The following is a 20,429-nucleotide window of genomic DNA, read 5'->3' as shown; positions in this document are numbered from 1 at the left end:
CTAGGCCTGGGCCCTATCTTGCCCTGGGCATCATGGCCTCCTCCCTCTCCGCACCCTCCTCTGCAGTTTAGGGGTGAGGGAGGAGTGCCCAGTGGATAGGACTCCTGGATCCTTCCTTGAAGGAAGACCAAGGCCCAGGGCAGATGTGAGGATCCAATGTAAGCCCTTGGCTTACATCTGTCTGTTGGGCAAACTTCTCCTGAATCTCGCACAGGGCTGTCAGATGCCCAGTTAAGCCAACCAGGCACCCAATTTTCACAATACAGTGGTCATTCCATGAAGGCAAGAGTCAGTGACTACCTGGATGGGTGTGCTGCCCCCCCCCAGCCAGGAAAGAAGCCATTGGAGTCTGACCCATCCACATTTATGGGGGCAGAGGCCAAGCACAGTCCACCTCCACTGCAGAGAACTGGTCAATTCCGACCAGAACAAAAATCAGGAACATAATTATACAGGTTGGGGCTTGGTCCCTCAGTCCCACTCCCCGTCCCCCTCGGGGTGGTCCTCGTGCGGTGCTTCAGGGTCCTGGAAGTGGAAGTTGGCCATCATGTCCCGCAAGGCCAGCATCAGCCTGTTCAAGCCGTGGTTGAGGTCCGGGCCCCCAGCCCCCGCATCCTCTGGCCTCTCTCCCTGAAGCAACAAGAGCTGTAAGGGGGGCTGCCAGGGTCTGGGGCAGCCTCTGCCCAGGCCCAAGAACCCATACCTCTTTCCAGAAGAGCTAACACCCCCACCCCAAGCTCAGCGGGGAGGTCTCTGGCAGGCCACAGTGCCAGTGGCTGGCAGTGCCACACGACTTACCTCTGCAGTGTAATTCGGCAACAGTGATCGGAAGAAGAGGGCAATTGTGTTCCCGTGACTCACGGGGCTCAGCCTGGAAGAGAACGCCCAGGGTGGAGACAGGAGCTGAGCTGCCCTGTCATGTGAAGCCCCATGAAAACCAAGGGAAGTTCCCAAGAGAGCCCGAGGAATGTGGGGTGGGCTGTGGGGAGCCCAAGGCACAGACACTGTGGTTTGCTTCCATAGCTCTCCTGCTCTTAGATAGGAGCAGAAGCACATCAGACAGAGCTGACTTTAGGGCAGGTAGCCTGGAGCATCTGAGGGGAACCATGAGGCTCTAGCCCAGCTCCACTCAGGCCCTGCAGGGGCCGTGTAGGGGAAGCCTTAACTCGGCACTGCAGCCACCTCCTGTGTCCATTCTGCTTCCCTTTCTGCTGCTGTAGTTGGACGACAGGTTGGCACACTCTTGGCCATAGCTTAGCCATAGCCATCGATCCAGGGCTCTGAAACCACAGAGCTGCAAGAGCTAACTGGGGCCATTACCAGGGCACATACCCACAGCCTAATGCCGACGAGCCACAGAGGCGGCTGCAGCACTGGGCACCAACCAGTGGCCTCTTAAACTCACTATGGGAAGGATCATTCTCATCCTGAAGGACCCAAGTGAGTGGGTCCACAAAACACTTCACTGGACATTCTTGGGCTCCAGTCTGAGGAGTGAAGTTTTCCAGACTGGAGACTGGACAAACATGTGGGCAGTGTCCTGGGGTAGGCTTTGGACCTGAAAGCTGTCCACATAGGACAGAAGGGTGGCAGGATGGCCTGGCACATGGCCTGGAGTGCTGCCCCATGCTCCCTAAGCCCAGGCCCCCTCACTGCTCAGAGCACCGCCTCCTGCAGCATTTCATGAACACTCCTCCATAGAGCTTTGCTTGTTGGGGGCTCGGGCATTTCTGGGTGATACTTGAGGGCCCATGAGCTAGGACTAACTGAAGCTGCATGTGCAAAGGATGTGCTCAGCTCTCGAAGGTATTTTCCCGGCTTCCCGGCAGCCTAGAAACGGTGTTCTCAGGACTTACTCCTGGCTCTGTGTTTGAGAATCATCATGGTCAAGCTTGGGTGACCATCAGGAGTGCTGTGGATCAAATCTGGTGCAGGCAAATAGACTTCCCACTATCCTATATTCTAGTCACCTAGAGGCCTCTCACTGCAATTCTATTTTATACCTGTTTTGTTTAGGGGCTTTCCCTGGTGGTGCCAGCCCTACCCAGGCTTCCCATAAACACCACCCGGTCCCTGAGACATCTCCCCCAGCCTAGTAGCTTCATGCTGCAGCTATTTTGGAGGGGGGGGAGGGGACCGACGACATGCGATGGTACTCAGGGGTTACTCCTGACTCTGTACTTGGAAATCGCTCCTGGAAGGCTCAGGGAACCATATGGGATGCCAGAAATCGAACCTGGGTCCGTCCCAGGTCAGCTGCATACAAGGCAAACGCCCTACTGCTGTGTTATTGCTTCAACTCCTGCTGTTGATTTCTTTACGTTTTGGGAGGAGGGGGAAAATCCAGCAGTGCTCAGGACTTACTCTTGGCTCTGTGCTCAGGGGTCATTTCTGACAGTACTCTGGGGGCCATACGGGGTCCCAGGATAAAATCTAGGTTGGCATGAGCAAGCCAACCAGTCTGTCTGCATTGTCTCTCCAGTCCCTACAGCTCTGACTTCACACTTCTAAATTCTGTGTTCCTATCTGTGTTTCTGCTTTGCCAACCATACTTCCTCCACCCCCTTTGAGCAGGGGGTCTCACTTCTGCTGCTCCAGCATCTGCTACAGATCCTGCTGGAGTGCTCACAAGTGTGAAGTCCGGAGTTTGATCTCTGGCAGGTGCTGGGGAGACCGTGGCCCAGGTGACTCTCCTTGGTGGACAGTGCTCCTGTCTGGAGGGAGAGCAGCCCCCACAGGCTGAACACTGACCAACTAAGCAAGGAGCAGGATGGATGGTCTGAATACCTCTCTGGTCTGACGTAGGAGTAGATGGAGTCCAGAGGAGGCAGAGGGTCAAAGCCCATCACAGACTGCGTGGTTACGTCCTTCAGAGAGGGACAAAATAAGCATTTCAGACACTGCCCATGGACGAGCTGGTGGGGTGGGACAACCCTCCCCAAAAGGACACCGCCTTTGAGGACTGTAGCCAGGCTCGGCCAGGGCAGAGTGGTGGCAGTAGAAAACCACGTGCTCCTCACAGGCCTGCCAGGATTCCTCCCACGTCAGCCTCTTGCTCTGGGGCTGAGGATGGCAGAACCTAGCCGCAGGGTCACTGCACAGGCCTGAGGTCACCTGCAGCAGCAGGCGGGGTTCTGCCTATAGCCACAGTGAACCTGAACTCAGGGCTCCATATAGGACCCTCCCCAAGGCCACACACGTTGCCCCTCCTAAGCTCAGTTCCTTACCGGAGGCAGAGTGGCCACTGCTTCCTTGATCTCAGAGAGGACCACATGGCGGTGGATGTTTCTGGGTGCACGCTGGTAGAGCACCTTCCTCCTAGTGCCCAGGGAAATGGGGCAGCTAGTCAGTGTATGGCTGTGCAGGATGGCACAGCCCACATGGCCCCGGACCCCCTCACCTGCTCTCACAAGCCTCAACAGCAGGGTCCCCTGCATCCACGGCCTGCAGCACGGTGTGGACATTCTCCTCCAGCCAGTGCATAGTAGCCGGCTCCTTCCAGAGAAAGTGGGACCGGCCGAGGTAGAGGCTCACCAGCTGGGTCAGCGCAGGAGGCTGGCTGGGGAAGGGCAGGGCTGGTAAGCTCACATTAGGTCCAGGAGTCCAGGGACCAGCCATTGGCACCTGTGAGGAGGGTGCCTGGGGTGTGCCTGGCAGCAGGGAAAGGGGCCACACTGACACCCCCCTCCCCCCAGACACAGTAGCATGGACTCAGGGACCTGAGCACTGCTGCTCGGAGTCCCAGAGAGTAGCTTCCTTATGTGCTTAATTCTCCAGAGAAACAACTAATGGCAAGGATCAAGAGCACCAAGCAGGGGCCGGTGAGGTGATGCTAGAGGTAAGGTGTCTGCCTTGCAAGCGCTAGCCAAGGAAGGACCACGGTTCGATCCCCCGGCATCCCATTTGGTCCCAAGCCAGGGGCAATTTCTGAGCACTTAGCCAGGAGTAATCCCTGAGCATCAAACGGGTATGGCCCAAAAAACCAAAAAAAAAAGAGCACCAAGCAGTGTGGGCTGAGCTGAGCTTCCTGCAGGGAAGCACACACCAGCTCTGCAGGCCCTTCCCCACAGTGGGGCTGGGCAGTCCACATACTGGACTGCAGCCAGGTTCTGGCCTGGGAACCCAGGGTCACGTAAAGCCTCTACCTTATCTCGGCCTCAGGTCCAAAGAAGCGGTGGTTGGCCACGGCTCCGTCAGGTCGCACACTGCAGTACTCCAACAATGGCATGAGCACTGTGGGGGGAGCAATAAAGGCTGTCACGTGGGCTGGGGGCCAGGAGCCCAATAATAAAAAACTTTGTCTCTGGTATGACACTCGGGCAGGTGAGAGGAAGCAGTCGCTCTGGGCAGCACAGCATGGCCTACCCACCAGTCCATATGCCAGTGAAAGAGGATGCTCCAACCACACTGAGACTCAGGGACCCTGAGTACTGCTAGGACTTTCAGAGAGCAGCCTCTCCCTGGGCTGGATGCCCACACCAGGCCATCCTGAGTGGGCAGTCGAGTCACCAAGGTGGGGAGATTGTGTGAATGGGTGAGTCTGGCACCCCCGAGAAGACCCCAAGTTTTCTGGCCTTTGCTGTCACTCCCAGAATCTCACATCCCATGCACCCCAGCCCTAGTTCCTTGGCCACATTCCACTGTCTCTGCCCTCCTGACGAAGCTCACAGCTGCTGGTGAAGGATCCACATGCATGGGAGCACAGAGGCAACAGACCCCTATTGTAGCAACGACCTGGACCACGCAGGGGTGAGGGAAGTGGGGGGTCTGAGAGAGAGGTAATTTACCAGCCAGAGTGGGCAGGGGAAGGCCTGTAGGGGAAGGATTGTAGCAGGCTGGCAAGCTTTGCTCCAGGCTCTACCCTTTTCTACTCTCTCTCAAAGCCAAGACTTAAAGGTCTCCCCCTGACCCTCTCTGGCCAGAAAATTAAATTCTCGTTTTCTTTTCTTCCTTCCTTTCCTTCTTTCTTTTTTTGGGGGGAGGGGGGTCACACCCAGCAGTGCTCAGGGGTTACTCCTGGCTCCATGCTCAGAAATCGCTCCTGGCAAGCTCAGGGGACCATATGGGATGCCGGGATTTGAACCACCAACCTTCTGCATGCAGGGCTTTACCTCCATACTATCTCTTTGGCCCCTCCCTCCCTCCCTCCTTCTTTCCCTCCCTCCCTCCCTCCCTCCCTCCCTCCCTCCCTTCCTTCCTTCCTTCCTTCCTTCCTTCCTTCCTTCCTCCCTCCCTCCCTCCCTCCTCTCTCCTCTCTCTCTCCTTCCTCCCTCCTTCCCTCCATCCCCTCTCTCCCTTCCTCCCTTTCTCTCTCAGAAGCACTCCCCCCTCACTCTCCCCCCAGGAAGTGGCAGACTTCAGAAAGGGAATAAATTGGTACATTGTTTCTTTTTTTTTCCTTGGTTTTTGGGCCACACCCATTTGACACTCAGGGGTTACTCCTGGCTATGCGCTCAGAAATCACCCCTGGCTTGGGGGGATCATATGGGACGCTGGGGGATCGAACTGCTGTCCATCCTACGCTAGCGCTTGCAAGGCAGACACCTTACCTCTAGCGCCACCTTCCCGGCCTCAGGTACATTGTTTCTACCCCTCTCTTCTCTCTCTTTTTTCCCCAGGACACTAGGACAGCAGTCTGAGTCACTGTTTTGGCTTCCCTGGGTGGGCACAAACTACCAACCTTTCAGTAACAGCTGAAATCAGGGAGAAAAAAATCCTGGCCAGGAATGGAAACTGTCTGTGCAGTCCAAACTGCTCCTTCAACTGCCAGAACTAATAGCTCCAAAACCTCTCTCAGCCTCCTCAGGGAGGGGCTTTTATAGGTCTCTATGACCACTAGCAGTTGGTGCAGCTCTTAAGATCAATGACAGAGCTGGATCTCCTCTTTCTTAAAGAGGCGGACCCCTTATATAGCCGTCACTTAATGTAGGGCAAAAGACCCCATGACAACAGGGGAAAGGCTCCTCAGATCTGCAGCCCACAGGAAATGGATTTAAGGTAGCAATGCACAATCCAGGGGCTGCCCTGGTGCTTCTCCACCTGTCTCTCTCTCCAGAGGAAATGCATGTCTTCAGGCCAAATTGGCACCACTAGCCAGAAGCAGCCCCGGAGCCCAGTGACATAACACTGACTGCCACGTGGACCTCAAACTGCCCATGCAGCAACTGAGTGCCTACTGGGGTTCAACTGGGATTCAACTGGGGCAGCGCCTCCAAACCACAGGGTTTATCCCAGGCGCAGGGTACAGGCTCTGCGCAGGGACCCAGGCAGTGCTCACCCACCTCCAGGGAACATGACGAGTGCCTGTCGGATCAGCAGGGAAGCCTGGTCCCGAGCTGAGCTCCGCTCCTCCTCTGGGATGTCTGCTTGCTGACTCAGCAGGAAGTAGGCCAAGGGCACAGAGAAGGCGAAATTGGGGAGCTGGGACAGGTTCCGATGGGCCTGCGTAGAAGGACACAGGACTAGTCTGGGGCTCCCAGGCCTGAGTGCCACCTGCCTGAAGTCATTTCTCTGACCAGAAAAGACATTAAAAATATGGGGCCTGGGGGCCGGGCGGTGGCGCTGGAGGTAAGGTGCCTGCCTTGCCTGCGCTAGCCTAGGACGGACCGCGGTTCGATCCCCCGGCGTCCCATATGGTCCCCCAAGAAGCCAGGAGCAACTTCTGAGCGCATAGCCAGGAGTAACCCCTGAGCGTCACAGGGTGTGGCCCAAAAACCAAAAAAAAAAAAAAAAAAAAAAATATGGGGCCTGGAGCACAGTACAGCAGACAAGGCACTGACCTTGCCTAAGGTGTGACCCAGAGTCAGTCCAAATAGTTCCCTGATCACCAGAAGTAGAGTGAGTGAGTGCAGAGCCAGGAGACAGCCCTGAGCACCACTAGGTATGACCCCCAAAGAAAAATCAAACAAAATAAGGCCAAAGTCTGTGTGCAGAAGGAATCAGTGCGAGGAGAGGAAGGTGGGGCTCCACATGCCCTCATCAGCACAGACATGACGAGTGCTTCAAGGACCTCCCCAACTCTTCCAGAGACACACCAGCCTACGAGTCCTGCTAAGTCATCCAATCACAGCCCACGTGCTCTGCCCTTCTCAGCCCCACAGGGACTGCCCAAGCACCTCCTGGGAATTGTCTCTGTGGATGGGATTCCCAGAGGGTATTTCTCAGCTGACTCTGCCCTGTCACAATTCCACACCATTCAGTTCATTTTTCACAGATCACCTATGTGTGTTCTCAGCATTCAGAAAAATGGGGAAAGACTCATTGGGGCCCCGCTTTAGAGGACCCCTCTGCACCTGAAGGAGCATTTGTGTCAGTGGAGATATCCCTGCAGCCACAGCCTCAGGTGAGTCAGCACCACCTGCCACTCCCAAAAGGCTGCGGGCACACAGCTACTGCAGGATGTTGGGACTAGGAGTCACCAAGAGGGCACGAGCCCCCCTGTACCCCCTACCCTCCCAGTCCAGGACCCCCACTCACCTCCCACTCCTGGAAGAGTTGGATAAGGTACTCATAGTTGCGAGCCCGCAAGGCCAGGTGGTCCACCAGCAGGAGCATGCACAGGGGATCTTCGTCAGGCTCCAAGCTTCAGAGCAGGAGAGGAGAGACAAGCCTGAGTGGGCAGTGGACAAGGGCAAGCAAGGGGTCCAGGGTGGGAGTGGACACCTGCAGGCTGGGGCCCCAGGGCGGTGGGTAAGATATAGACACAGGCATGTGGACACACCTCAGGATGAGCTTGCAGTACTCCAGCGCTGTGCGGGGACAACCTCGTTTCTCCAGGAAGCTCATCTGCTTGTAGAGAGCCAGGTAGAAGCTCCTAGGACCAAGATAGTTCTGCATGAGTGTGAGGAACTATGGGGCACCCGGGCCTCCTTTCCTGCTGGCTGCTCTCTCTGGGCCAACTGCTAACAGTGCTCCCATGTGTGTCTGCAGGGAAGTGAGGTGCTGCTTGGTGCTGCTGCTGGTTACATGTGGGTAAGAGACAACTACACTCGTCAGTACTTGGAGCTTTCTACTGTGTGTTTACGTTTTGCTGCATAAAGGAAGAAACCAAGAAAGTGTCTCCTGTAACTTCAACTGTAGCCTCAACTCCTACCTCAGTGCCTGCTGGCAGCAACTGAAAGTCTTGACTCAAATCAGCAGAGTGAACTGTCAGCATTAGCTAAGACCAAAATGGTGTTGTCTAGCATTAGCTATGACCGAAAAGGTGTTGTCTCAACTTGTGCTGAAGAACTGAAATCCTGAATTGGAATGGGAGGGTCCAAGAGAGAACCAGGATGGGAAGATGCCTCCTCATTACCTACCACTGATCCTGGCTCATTCTATAGTACTGCATTGTCCCCTAAGAACTACCAGATATGACACCCCCCAAAAAAAACAAAACCAAAATCTCCTTAACTGGAGACAAAACAGACACCACACAAGCGGGAGAGAAAACCCAGACCTGCATATGCAGGAGCTGAGGGGTCCGTTCCCAGAGAGGCAGACATCTGGAGCTAAGTAGGGGGATGAAGTAGGATTAGGGGACACACTCCCTTCTCACCAGGAAACCATGGATGGGAGGAGAAGCAAGGGCAGGGGTGAGCCTCAGAGCTCAACCAGAAAATTAGCTCACCTGTTCTCAGGTCTGCGGTAATCCAGCCGGCAGGTTCCACTAGTCAGGCTGAAGAGAGGGTGCAGGGCACACTCCATGCTGTACAGTGCTCGCTCTGCAGACAGGGCAGCAGGGTGGGTCAGTGGCAGCCCCTGGTTGAGGTACCATTTTGCAGCTGCCCCTACAGAGGCTCTGTCTGTTGTGCATAGATGCGCCTGCCCTCAATCGGGCCTGCACAGCCAGCTTCCTGCTCACCAGCTTGCATGGAACTCAGAGTGGGTGCTCACCCTTAGACAGGGTCAGTTGAAAAGGAATAACGGGCTGACAAGCAGGGGCAGCCCTGGAAAGCTCTGGGCCACCTGAGAGGGGCTACAGGGCCAGGCTAGTCTCCTACCCACGAGGTCTCGTGCCATCTCCTGGTCTTCCTGGAAGCGGCAGGCATCGCTCAGCTGTAAGAGCGAGTCTACGTGGTAGGGGCTCGTCTGCAGCAGCACCTGGGGGTATGGGCAACGCTAAGGAGGCTGCATGAGCCCCCAGGCATACACAGCAGCCCCGGCCTGCCAGTCATCCCTTGGGTACATGGACAGGGCCTGCCTAACCCCTCCCTGATTGCTCAAAGGTGACCCTGACGCTCCCCTCAAGAGACACACCACGATGTTGTTGGGCTCCATGGAATCCACAGCAGCCAGGAACTTGTACTGCGTGTGCTGATACTCCTCGCTGTGCTCGAACGCAAAGGACGACAGGCCTTTCTTAGTCTCCAGCAGCCGCATGGACAAGCCTATAAAGGGTGGTAGCAAATGAGCCTGACCACAGCCTGGATGCCTGCATTTCATCCTCCCACTCTCTTCCAGGCAAGCAGTATATGGAGCCCTGACCTTTCCCTACTGACTCCTCACTGCTCCCTGTACCCTACTCTGGGGGTGGCCACGTTCTTAGGGGAAAACTGTAGAACTCAGTCTCTATCTGACAGTGTCACAAGAACCATCAGGACACCCCAGGCTTCACTATGACCACAGAGCCAACAGATCCAACCAGCCTGTGACTACAGGGGTGTCTGCTTGGGCTGGGAGAGTGATGCATCATAGAGGTTAAAGTACCTGCCTTGCACAGGGTCCCCCCTTCTATCCTTAACGCTTTGCAGTCCCCCAAGTACAGCTAGGAGTGACTCCAATAAACAAATGGGAGAAGACACAAGGCAAGCATTACTGGTGTGGTTGAGGATGACAGGCAGATATTCCTGAGGGCATGGCTGGTGCAAATCTCCCTAACTGAACCCAGAATGGGCAGGGCTGCAGGATTCCTGCACATTGGTGGGAGGGTAGGGGCTCCCTGTCCCACATCTGGCCCCTGAAATCAAGGACTGCTAGTCAATGTTCCTCTGCACACACACACCAAATCTCCTTCAATCTTCCTGTGCTGTCACCACTTTTATATTTGGGGCCGGGCGGTGGCGCTAAAGGTAAGGTGCCTGCCTTGCCTGCGCTAGCCTTGGACGGACCGCGGTTCGATCCCCCGGTGTCCCATATGGTCCCCCAAGCCAGGAGCAACTTCTGAGCACATAGCCAGGAGTAACCCCTGAGCGTTACCGGGTGTGGCCCAAAAAAAAAAAAGCCAAAAAAAAAAAAAATGATTATTTACAAATTTGTAATGAAACAGTTTCACACTTAAGTGTGAGTTGGCTGCTCCTGCAGAGCAGTTCCAAGAGGGAAAAGCACGAGCAAAGAAGAGGTATAAAAACAGGGCCAGATGGGGGCCGGGCGGTGGCGCTGGAGGTAAGGTGCCTGCCTTGCCTGCGCTAGCCTAGGACGGACCGCGGTTCGATCCCCCGGCGCCCCATATGGTCCCCCAAGAAGCCAGGAGCAACTTCTGAGCGCATAGCCAGGAGTAACCCCTGAGCGTCACAGGGTGTGGCCCAAAAACCAAAAAAAAAAAAAAAAAAAAAAAAAACAGGGCCAGAGAAATATGAGGCTGGACCAGACATGGGATCTCTGTATCCCAGTGGTACCCTATGTGGGAGAAGAGGGACTCTGCCACCTCAACACAACACAGTGCTCACCTGGTTTGCTGTACCGGGGCCACGTGCTCTTGGGCGTTGTCAGCCATGTACACCTGGGGTACACGCGCTGCCTCTGCCGTGGCCTGCAGAGAGGAGGCCAAATACCGCTGTGTCCTCCACTCACTGCTGAGCGACAAGTATAGGCACAGCAGAGCTGGGGCATACCCAAAGGCAAACAGTGACTCAGTGCCAGAAAACACGAGATGGGAAGGAAAGATTGCCTCTTCATCATTAGCAATGGGTTGGGAAAGGGTGAGAACCACCCAGATGAGCACAAGCTGCTGTGCCTAGGACTGGCCCACAGAGGAGAGAGGTTCCTGTGTTGGACTTCGAGAGAGTAACAAGCTTTTGTTAAAAAGTGACACACAGGGTTGGAGAGAGAGAATGGGAAGATGCCAACTCGGTACTCCATTGGGTCCCCAAGCTCACTAGGAGTGACCTCAAGTAGAAAGCCAAGAGTGATCCTCGAGAAGAACAGGAGTGAGTCTTGAGCAGAGTCAGGAGTGATCCTGAGCACAAAGCCAGAAGTGAGCCCCGAACACAGAGCTGGGAATGAGCCTTTGAGCACAGAGCTAAGAATGATCCCTGAGCACAGAGCCAGGAGTGAACCCCACGCAGAGAGCCAAAAGTGAGCCTGAGCTGACTGTGAAGCAAGGATGAGCCTGCTCAGATCTTAAAGCTGGGACCTTGGGCACTTTTGGAACCACAACAGGAGATAGTGCACTAGAGACCAGATAAGGGTGGGCATGGGCCGAAGCAACCCTTTGGAACTCATAGCCACCAGGACATGGTGGTAAGGAGGGGAGGACTCACCTCTGCTCCCCGAGGACTGCCCGAGCCCCGAAATACCTCTTCAGCTCTGTATCTGGGTTCAAGTGTCTAGAGAACCAAAAGTTTCACAAGAAGAAACAAAGGTTGAGTTGTTTCTTGATGATTCTGAGCCGTTTTCCCGAGAGAAAGAGATCCAGCAAGCAGAGGCTCTGATGTGGCCCTACAGCTGCCCTGGCGTTTTGGGAGCGGCACCTGCTGGGTGGGCGCTGCCATCAGAGGCTAGGCTCCCAGGATCCCAAACAAGGGGGAGGAGGCCGGACCCTTTTGGAGTGAGCCACCTGCCTACAACCCCATCACCACCCAGGACACCTGCAGGGTGTACGTGTGGCCTGTCACTTTCCCCGCTGACAACAAAAACAGTATCTGTGAAGGGCGCAGATTGATTGGAATCCACACCAGGATAACAGCTCCCTTTCACAGTTCAGGGGTCTGCCAATAAAGGCCAATACATCACCTTCCCTCCTCATCTTCCTGTTTTTCACTTCCAAAGATCTCAAACACGGGATCTGACAAAACCCAGAGGGGGCGTACCTGTGCTCCACGTGCAGGACATGCTTCTTGGTGCTCAGGGGTGGCGGGCCAGGCCGGACCAGGCCGCTGCTATCCTCGATCCTCTCCAAGATGCGATCAATGTCCTCCAGCCCATTTTCCTAAGATTCCAAACAGTGCATCGACATGGCCACATCAGCGACACTGTAGCATTGTGGCGATGATAATCTTTTAATTTTTTTTTGATAATAATGTTGTGGTATGTTCACTTCTGAGAGGGGCACACTGTGAACACCAGGCAGGGAACACACATTCAGGAAAAAATCACTGTGGAGGGAGCAACAGGCAGATGAGCAAGGCCGAAGTACCAGGCAGTAAGCCTCATCTGCAGAGACTGTGATGGTGCCTGAGCTACAACAGGGGCCAAAGCGACAAGGGCAAAGGGAGACTTTGGCCCTAGGACACCTCCCACCCCAATGCAGGAACCCATTCTGTGGGGCTGCAGGAAACGAGTCTGAGGATGAAAAAACACAGGAGCAACATATGGTAAGAAACCGTTGTTTTGGGTGGCCATTGCGATAGCACAGTGGTAGAGCATTTGCCTTGCACATGGCCAACCCAGTTTCGATCTTATGTTCGGTCTCTGGCATCCCATATGGTCTCCAAGCCTGCCAAGAGCGATTCCTGAACACAAAGTCTGGAGTAACCCCTGAGCATCGCCGAGTGAGGCCCCAAAACAAGGAAAGGAGGGAGGAGGGAGGGAGGGAGGGAGGGAGGAAGGAAGGAAGGAAGGAAGGAAGGAAGGAAGGAAGGAAGGAAGGAACGAACGAACGAACGAACGAACTATAGCTTTCCAAGTCAGAGTTCAGTGGAAGGTACCAGAGCACCAAACCAAACCCCACGCTGAGCCCGTAATGGAGCAGGGGCAGAAAACAGCCCAGGCCAATGCAAACGTACTCACCCAACTTTCCCCCACAGAGTTCTTCTTATTTTTCTGTTTCTTTTTCTTCTTTCGGAGCTTGCTACTGGTATTAGACTTAACAAAAAAGCACATTTTAAGTCGGCAGGTCAGAGACCAGTAAATGCAGCAAGAGCAGGGCAGCCAGCTGCAGGGTGTGGGAGCATTCACACTGGTCACAGACAAGCAGCCAGACACAGCCCAACCTCCAGATCTAAACAAGGGCTCGGCCCTGCCCAGCATTTCTGGTCCCTCCCCAGCCCTCCTTCCTCAGGGAATCTCCAGAGGCTCTGAGGCTGCTGACCCAGAGACTCTCTTCCGTGCCACACTGTGCAGTGGATTGCTCACCCAGGACCAGCACAGGGCAGGGACCCTGCAGATGAACACCTTTCACCACATCTGGAGAACTCCAGACAAGAATGAAGCTCCAGGGGAATGCAGCAAAGTAGAGGGGAGAGGGGAGCACCATAAGGCTCTGATGTGGTCCCACCTGCTCAATAGCTGCAGTCTTGCCAGAAGTGCCTCCGTCGTTCGTGGGCTCGGTGCTGCTGCTCTGGGCCCTCCTCTTGCTGCCTGACACCACGGGGGTGCTGACCAGCAGACAGTCGGGCCTCTCCCCATTCACCACAGGGCCCTCCTCCAGGTCCTCAACATCTATCTGCAAATCAGTGGGAGAGATCGGGGTGTCCGGGGTCGTTCTGTCCTGGAACAGAGACAGAGTGAGGCTCGGAGCGGGGGAGGAGGGTGGGGATGAGTTCAAGGTCATTTAGAGGTTGTGGCAGGAAGGACCACAATTGTTTGCTGTACAAACAGGGCAGCAGCTGCAGCACTCCAAGAATCAGCATTCCTGATCCCCACCAGGAATGATCCCTGAGAGCAGAGCCAAGAGACAGTCCTGAGCACTGCTGGGTGTGGCCTAAAACAAAACAAAACTGCACACATACAAACACACACACAAAAACACAAATCGCCACACACAGACATGATCATCCACCTCACCAGCTTTCTAGACATCATTTCATCAGTTCTTTTTTGGGGGGCAAGGAGAGAGTGTGTTTGGGACATGCCCAGTGATGCTCAGAGTTAACTGCTGGTTCTGTGCTCAAGGATCACTTCTGGTTGGTTCAGAGGACTACCACAGACTAAACTGGGGTCAGCCGCATGAATGACAAATGCCCTGGCCTTCTGTACTATCACTCCAGCCTCATGGTCAATTAACTTTATCTGTGTTAATTTCTCTCTCACACACACTGGTTATGTTTGGTTTTAGGGTCACACCTGTAGGTTCCTGGGGTATCATGCAGTGCCATGAACTGAACCCAGCTCCTGTGTGCAAAACCCCATATGTGCTCAGCCACTGTGCATTCTGACCATCTAAATACATAAATGTCATTTAACTGACCTTTTCCGCTATTTCAAGGCAGAATTTTAGGGGATATTTGGGGGGCAATACTCCCTGGTGTTATTTGTTAAAGGGTCAGTCCAAATGGTATCTAGGGGTATCATGAGAATAAAACTGGAATCAGATAAGTACAAAGCAAATGACTTAACATTTACCTCTTTGGCCCTTCAGCTAGTTATTAAAGTTGTTACATCCTGGGGCCAGAGAGATAGCACGGAGGTAGGGTGTCTGCCTTGCATGCAGAAGGACGGTGGTTCAAATCCTGGCATCCCATTTGGTCCCCCGAGCCTGCCAGGAGCGATTTCTGAGCTAGAGCCAGGAGTAGCCCCTGAGCGCAGCAGGGTGTGACCCAAAAACCAAAAAAAAAGATGTTGCATCCTCCTTTTCTAATATAGCATCAGGTTTGTGAGTACAGATACCTGCATACGTATGTTTATGCACATATGGGTATGTGTATGCCTGTGCATAAAGGTGTGTATAGGGGCCGGAGAGATAGCATGGAGGTAAGGCGTTTAAGGTCATCAGTTCGAATCCCGGCATCCCATATGGTCCCCTGTGCCTGCCAGGAGCAATTTCTGAGCCTGGAGCCAGGAGTAACCCCTGAGCACTGCCGGGTGTGACCCAAAAACCACACACACACACACACAAAAGGTGTATAGAGATGTGTGCATATATGTGTATATGTGTTTGGGTACGTGGGTGTGCATATATGTTGTGTATATGTGTGAGCATACGTGTATGGAAGGGAGTGCACAAGTGTGGGGATATGTGCATATGGTTATACATATATATGGGTCCGGGCCCGGATGGATAGCACAGCGGTGTTTGCCTTGCAAGCAGACGATTCAGGACCAAAGGTGGTTGGTTTGAATCCCGGTGTCTCATGTGGTCCCCCGTGCCTGCCAGGAGCTATTTCTGAGCAGACAGCCAGGAGTCATCCCTGAGCAATGCCGGGTGTGGCCCAAAAACAAAAACAAACAAACAAAAAAGAACATATATATGGGTGTGTGTGTGTGTGTGTTAATGTTTACAGTAACACTGACAGTTCTAGTTCTGATGCTATTACATCCTACATTCCCAGCACCAGGCTAACACGCTCCATCAGACTCTATTCTCCGGTGCTATTACAGCCTCGCACTCCTATCCTCTATACACAAACATTTGGTGACCTTGGTTTTGAACTCGGAGCCAAGTGTTCCTGACATAGGATCTGAGAGTATAATGTTCTCTCTAATCACGAATTTAATTTACTTACACCTACACGTTCTATCATGCTGCTTTCATTCCCATTTCTTTTGAAGGGGCTGAGGGACAGTACAGCAGGAAAGCATTTGCCTCACACACACCTGACATAGTTCAAGGCCTGGCCTCACATGGGGTTCTCTGAGCTCCACCAGGAGTGCTCCCTGAGCACAGAGCCAGAAGTCAGCCATGAGCATTGCTGGGTGTGGCACAGAAAGCAGAGCAAAACAAAACAAAAATCTCTCCCAGTGCCAGTAAGTACAATGGGCACAAGCCCCACACGCCAGACACTATTTGGACCCTGAGCAACTAGGCCCCTCAGAACCTGGGACAGCCCCTAGCATTGAAGGCCTGGCTCAAAAAAAAAAGGGGCTGGAGTGATAGTGCAAGCAGTAGGGCATATGCCTTGCATGCGCAAACCTAGGGTGGACCGTGGAACCTAAGGGTGAACCGTAGTTCGCTCCCCCAGTGTCCCATATGGCCCCTTAAGCCAGGAGCGATTTCTTTTTTTTGTTTTTGTTTTTGTTTTGGGGTCACAGCTGGCAGCACTCAGGGGCTAGTCCTGGCTCTATGCTCAGAAATCGCCCCCGGCAGGCTCGGGGACCATATGGGATGGCCGGATGCAAACCACCATCCTTCTGCATGCAAGGCAGAGCCAAGAATCAACCTTGAGCTCTGCTGGGTGTGGCCCCAAAACAAAGAAAAAAAACCTCAACCTCCTCACCTGTTTCTTCGTCCTCCTTCTTCTTCAAAGACAAACATCAAGTACAGCAAGTTTAGCCTGAGGCCCTAAATGTGCTTTGTAGATGCCACCACTCCATTTTCACAGAGGACAAACCAGCCTCCTCCCTTGGAACTGACATAGCAACTATGCTCGCTGTTCAGGGTCCATATGTCCCCAATAAAGGGCTCATGAAAAATGGTTGCAGAGAGGACAGGAATTGTATGAGCGGCTTAGGCCAATCCCAAGCACCACCTAGGGTCCCCTGAGCACACCTGGAATGACCCTTAGACAAAGAGCCAGGAGTAGCCCTTGCACAAGACTGACCATATGGTTCCCAGAGCCTGTTACAAGTGATCCTTGAGTACAGAGTAAGTCTGAGTACCACTTGGTGTGGCCCAAATACCAAAAATAAAATTAAAATAGGGACCAGAGCAATAGTACAGCAGATAGGGCATTGACTTGCATGTGGTAGGCTGGGTTAGATACCCGGTATCCCATATGGTCCCCTGGGCACTGCCAGGAATAATCCCTGAATGCAGAGCCAAGAGTAACACCTGAGCAATGCCAGGTGTGGCCAAAAATTTAATGAATAAAAATACAGTTGGCAAGTTAAGGGCCAATTATGAGGCTTTGGGGCATGGCCCCCTCTGACCTACCACCTTAAGGATAAGCCTTGAAGCCCATCTTCTCACACTGAATACTCCACCTCCTCAGTTTCACACTAGAAGGAACTTCTTCCCCTCTACCCTGTTTCTTCTCATTTCTTTTTTCTTGTTTTTTTGTTTGTTTGTTTTGTTTTTGGACCACACCCCAAAAACGAAGGTACTCCTGGCTCAGCACTCAGAAACCACTCCTGGGAGGTTTGGGAACCATATGGAATGCTAGGGATCAAACCCAGGTCCATCAGGGCCAACTGTGTAAAAGACAAAGGCCCTACTGCTGTGCTATCACTCCAGCCCCCTTCATTTCTTTTTTATTTATCATGGAAAATTGGAGATAAACATAGAATTAACCTCATGTTTGCATGCTATACTTCAGCCCTAAACTGGCCAGTCATCTCTCTGGATTCTGTCCAAGACTGCAAACCATCCTTCTCATGCCAATTGTTTTTTTGTTTTTTTGTTTTTTTTTTGGGCCACACCCGTTTGACGCTCAGGGGTTACTCCTGGCTATGCGCTCAGAAATCGCCCCTGGCTTGGGGGGACCATATGGGACGCGGAACCGCAGTCCGTCCTATGCTAGCACTTGCAAGGCAGACACCTTACCTCTAGCGCCACCTTCCCGGCCCCATCATGCCAATTGTTAACAAACACAAATGGGTGAAAAGTTTCACAAATCTTTTCTTCATTTTTGTTGTTTGTGATAGGGGCCAAACGTAGCGGTGTTCAGGACTTACTCATGGCTCTGTACTGAGGACTTATTCCAGCTCTGTGCTCAGGGATTACTCCTGGTGTAGATGTAGGGGGGTAAAACCAGGTGACCGATCCATCTGGTACCAGGGTCAAACCTGCGGTGGCCGCATGCAAGGCAAAGCGCCATCCTTGCTGTCCTATGGCTCCAGACCCTTAACTTGCCAACTTTACGTTGAGCTAGGTGTACACTGAAGGGGAAGTTTAAGGAGGGCTGTTCTCCCATCTGCACTCTGGACACAGGATACTGGGAATGAGGTGAGCACAGCTGGACAGGGAGAGCAGAGGTGCAAACAGTGCCAGGTGTGCCCCGACCCCAGGAAGGAAGAAGGGGCCAGATCCTAACAGGTCTCTAAGTTTTAGGTTAGGAGTGAACCAGGAAGCTTAGTAAGCCCCTAGTGCTCCATACTGAAATCTAAGGACCCACCCCCAGACCCCCAGGAAAGCCAGTCAGGCCCCGCCCAGCTCAGGATAGTCAGTGACCCCGCCCCAAACCACGCCCATAAGTCTAGCTGGCCACGCCCACCAGAAGACAGCTAGGTTGTCCGGGCCCGTCCAAACCACGCCCATCGCGGGGGCCCAGGGCTGACCCCGCCTCCTCAGCGCGACCTCGCCCGACAGGCCCCGCCCACAAGCTCCTAGTCCCCGCCCCGTGAGGTCACGGCCGGCTGGCACACGCCCCTCTCGTCGCCCCCTTGCCCGGACCCACCAGCTCGAAGCGGTTGTTGACGCGGACCCCGTCCTTCCCCGAGGGGCGGCGGCGCCTGCCGGGGGGCTCCCGTGTGGAGCCGTCTTCTTCCGCCTCGTCGTCATCACGGAGGACGAACTGCAGGGCGCCGGGCCCGAGGGGCTCCTGGCCGCGCTGTTCCCCCCTCAGCCTGCGGAGGGCCCGGCGCGACATAGGACCCAACGGCCGCTGACGTCCGGCAACCGGGAGAAGGAAGAGCCGAGGCGAGGGGCGGCGCGCCTGCGCACTGGCGGCGCGCTGGCGCGAGGGGGGCGTGCGGCGCCTGCGCGCTGCGCTCGCCGCAACTTCCTCCTCCCCGCCCGTGGAGGCGTGAAAGAAGGTGCGGCCCGACCCGGTGAGATCTCGCGCGATTGATCTCGCGCGATTTGAGCCTTCGCTCCGGCCGAGTCGACGCCTTCTCTCCCGCAGGGGGCGTGGCCTGCGCGGGGTTCGGGGCCCGACCTTGTTCCCAGGTGATACTTTTCCCAGAACTGCGCGGGTGGCCTTGGGGCGCGCTGCTGCCGCCCCGTCACCTGCTACTGCAGGGACCCAGAAAACTACTGCTAGTTAGTAGAAAACCATTAGCGTTTGGGAGTTCCCTAGGCGAACACTCCCCCCTCTGTGGTCGGGACCTCTGGAGGATTTTGCAATAAAGACGAGAGTCTGACTTGGAGTCCCCTTTTTGGGATTTGGGGGCTCCGTGCTCGTCGCTCTCGGCACTATGAGCTGTCAGGGCTCTCGCAGGCCACTCCCTGGCCTCCGTGATGTTTTTTGGGGGAGTAGGTAAGGCCGACCGGTGCACTCAATTACCCCTGGGTGCCCAGGTATGGGGTGTCGGAGTGAATCCGGGTCAGTCACGTGTAGGGCAAAGCACTGTACTAGGGGTGCGGCTCCTCCCCGATTTTTTTGTTTGCTTTCTGGCCACACCCGGTGACGCTCAGGGGTTACTCCCGGCAATGCGCTGAGAAATCGCTGCTGGCTTGGGGGACCATATGGGACGCCGGGGGATCGAACCGCGGTCCGTCCTACGCTAACGCGGGCAAGGCAGACGCCTTACCGCTTCCACCACCGCTCTAGGACCATACGGGATGCCGGGATTCGAACCACCGTCCTTCTACATGCAAGGCATTTACCTCCATGCTATCTCTCTGCCCCCAGTGTTAGTTTTTGTTTGTTTGGTTGGTTTTGTTTTTGGGTCACACCCGGCAGCACTCGGGGTTACTCTTGGCTCTACGCTCAGAAATCGCTCCTGGCAGGCTCGGGGGACCATATGGATGCCGGGATTCGAACCGCTGTCCTGCATGCAAGACAAATGTCCTACCTCCATGCTATCTCTCCGGCCCCCTGGTTTTTTGTTTATTACACCCGATGGCGCTCAATGGTTTACTCTTGGCTCTGCACTCAGAAATCACTCCTGACAGGCTCAGGGGACCATATGGGATGCTGGGATTTGAACCACTGTCCATCCTGAATCGGATGCATGCAAGGCAAACGTCCTACCACTGTGCTATCTTTCCGGCCCTGTTTTTTTTTTTTTTTTTTTTTTTGGTTTTTGGGCCACACCCGGTGACGCTCAGGGGTTACTCCTGGCTATGCGCTCAGAAGTCGCTCCTGGCTTGGGGGACCATATGGGACGCTGGGGGATCGAACCGCGGTCCGTCTCCTAGGCTAGCGCAGGTAAGGCAGGCACCTTACCTCGAGCGCCCTGTTTTTTTTTAACTCTTTAGGGATTAACAGTGTGGAGCAGGCTAAAGAGCCTCATGTTGCTGAGGTTCAGATGGGGTGCAGCACAGGGAGATGGATGAGCATATGCATGACTTGGGTTCTATCCCAGGTATTGCATGATCTCCCAAGCACTTCTGGAGGGTAGTACCTGAGTACTGGTTGTGTCCCCCCAAGAAAGAGGAGGGTCACATTGGATCTCATTTTGGGAGGCTGCTAGTGGTGTAAAGGGGCTTTGTATTCAGGGTTTGGATCCAAATGACAAAGGTGCTGGCA

General features: G+C 54.4%; 1 protein-coding gene across 1 annotated transcript; it reads right to left on the bottom strand.

The window, feature by feature from the left end:
• Nucleotides 1-348: 348 nt before the first annotated feature.
• On the bottom strand, nt 349-18,696 carry TCF25 (transcription factor 25). The gene is made up of 18 exons (XM_049786248.1): nt 18,414-18,696; nt 13,418-13,585; nt 12,931-13,005; nt 12,012-12,130; nt 11,463-11,528; nt 10,650-10,732; nt 9,241-9,371; nt 8,985-9,084; nt 8,612-8,705; nt 7,721-7,813; nt 7,477-7,582; nt 6,282-6,441; nt 4,146-4,233; nt 3,401-3,559; nt 3,228-3,318; nt 2,788-2,867; nt 799-871; nt 349-630 (listed from the first exon to the last, which is right to left on the bottom strand). The coding sequence occupies exons 1-18, from the start codon at nt 18,603-18,605 to the stop codon at nt 472-474; spliced, it is 2,037 nt and encodes a 678-aa protein (XP_049642205.1). The 5' UTR covers nt 18,606-18,696; the 3' UTR covers nt 349-471.
• Nucleotides 18,697-20,429: the final 1,733 nt, after the last annotated feature.

This window comes from Suncus etruscus, chromosome 14 (genome assembly GCF_024139225.1).
Source record: "Suncus etruscus isolate mSunEtr1 chromosome 14, mSunEtr1.pri.cur, whole genome shotgun sequence".
Lineage (NCBI taxonomy): Eukaryota > Metazoa > Chordata > Mammalia > Eulipotyphla > Soricidae > Suncus > Suncus etruscus.
The sequence above is the reverse complement of the archived record's forward strand: the minus strand, read 5'-3'. Positions and strand labels throughout refer to the sequence as shown.

What these genes read in the sequence shown, in the direction of transcription:
- TCF25 (XM_049786248.1), bottom strand. Translation starts at nt 18,605, where the DNA reads ATGTCGCGCCGGGCCCTCCGCAGGCTGAGGGGGGAACAGCGCGGCCAG. An exon ending in TCAACAACCGCTTCGAGCTG is followed by an intron (nt 13,586 to 18,413) that starts GTGGGTCCGGGC and finishes ACTGATTTGCAG; the next exon opens with ATAGATGTTGAGGACCTGGA. An exon ending in TACCGCAGACCTGAGAACAG is followed by an intron (nt 7,814 to 8,611) that starts GTGAGCTAATTT and finishes TCTTGGTCCTAG; the next exon opens with GAGCTTCTACCTGGCTCTCT.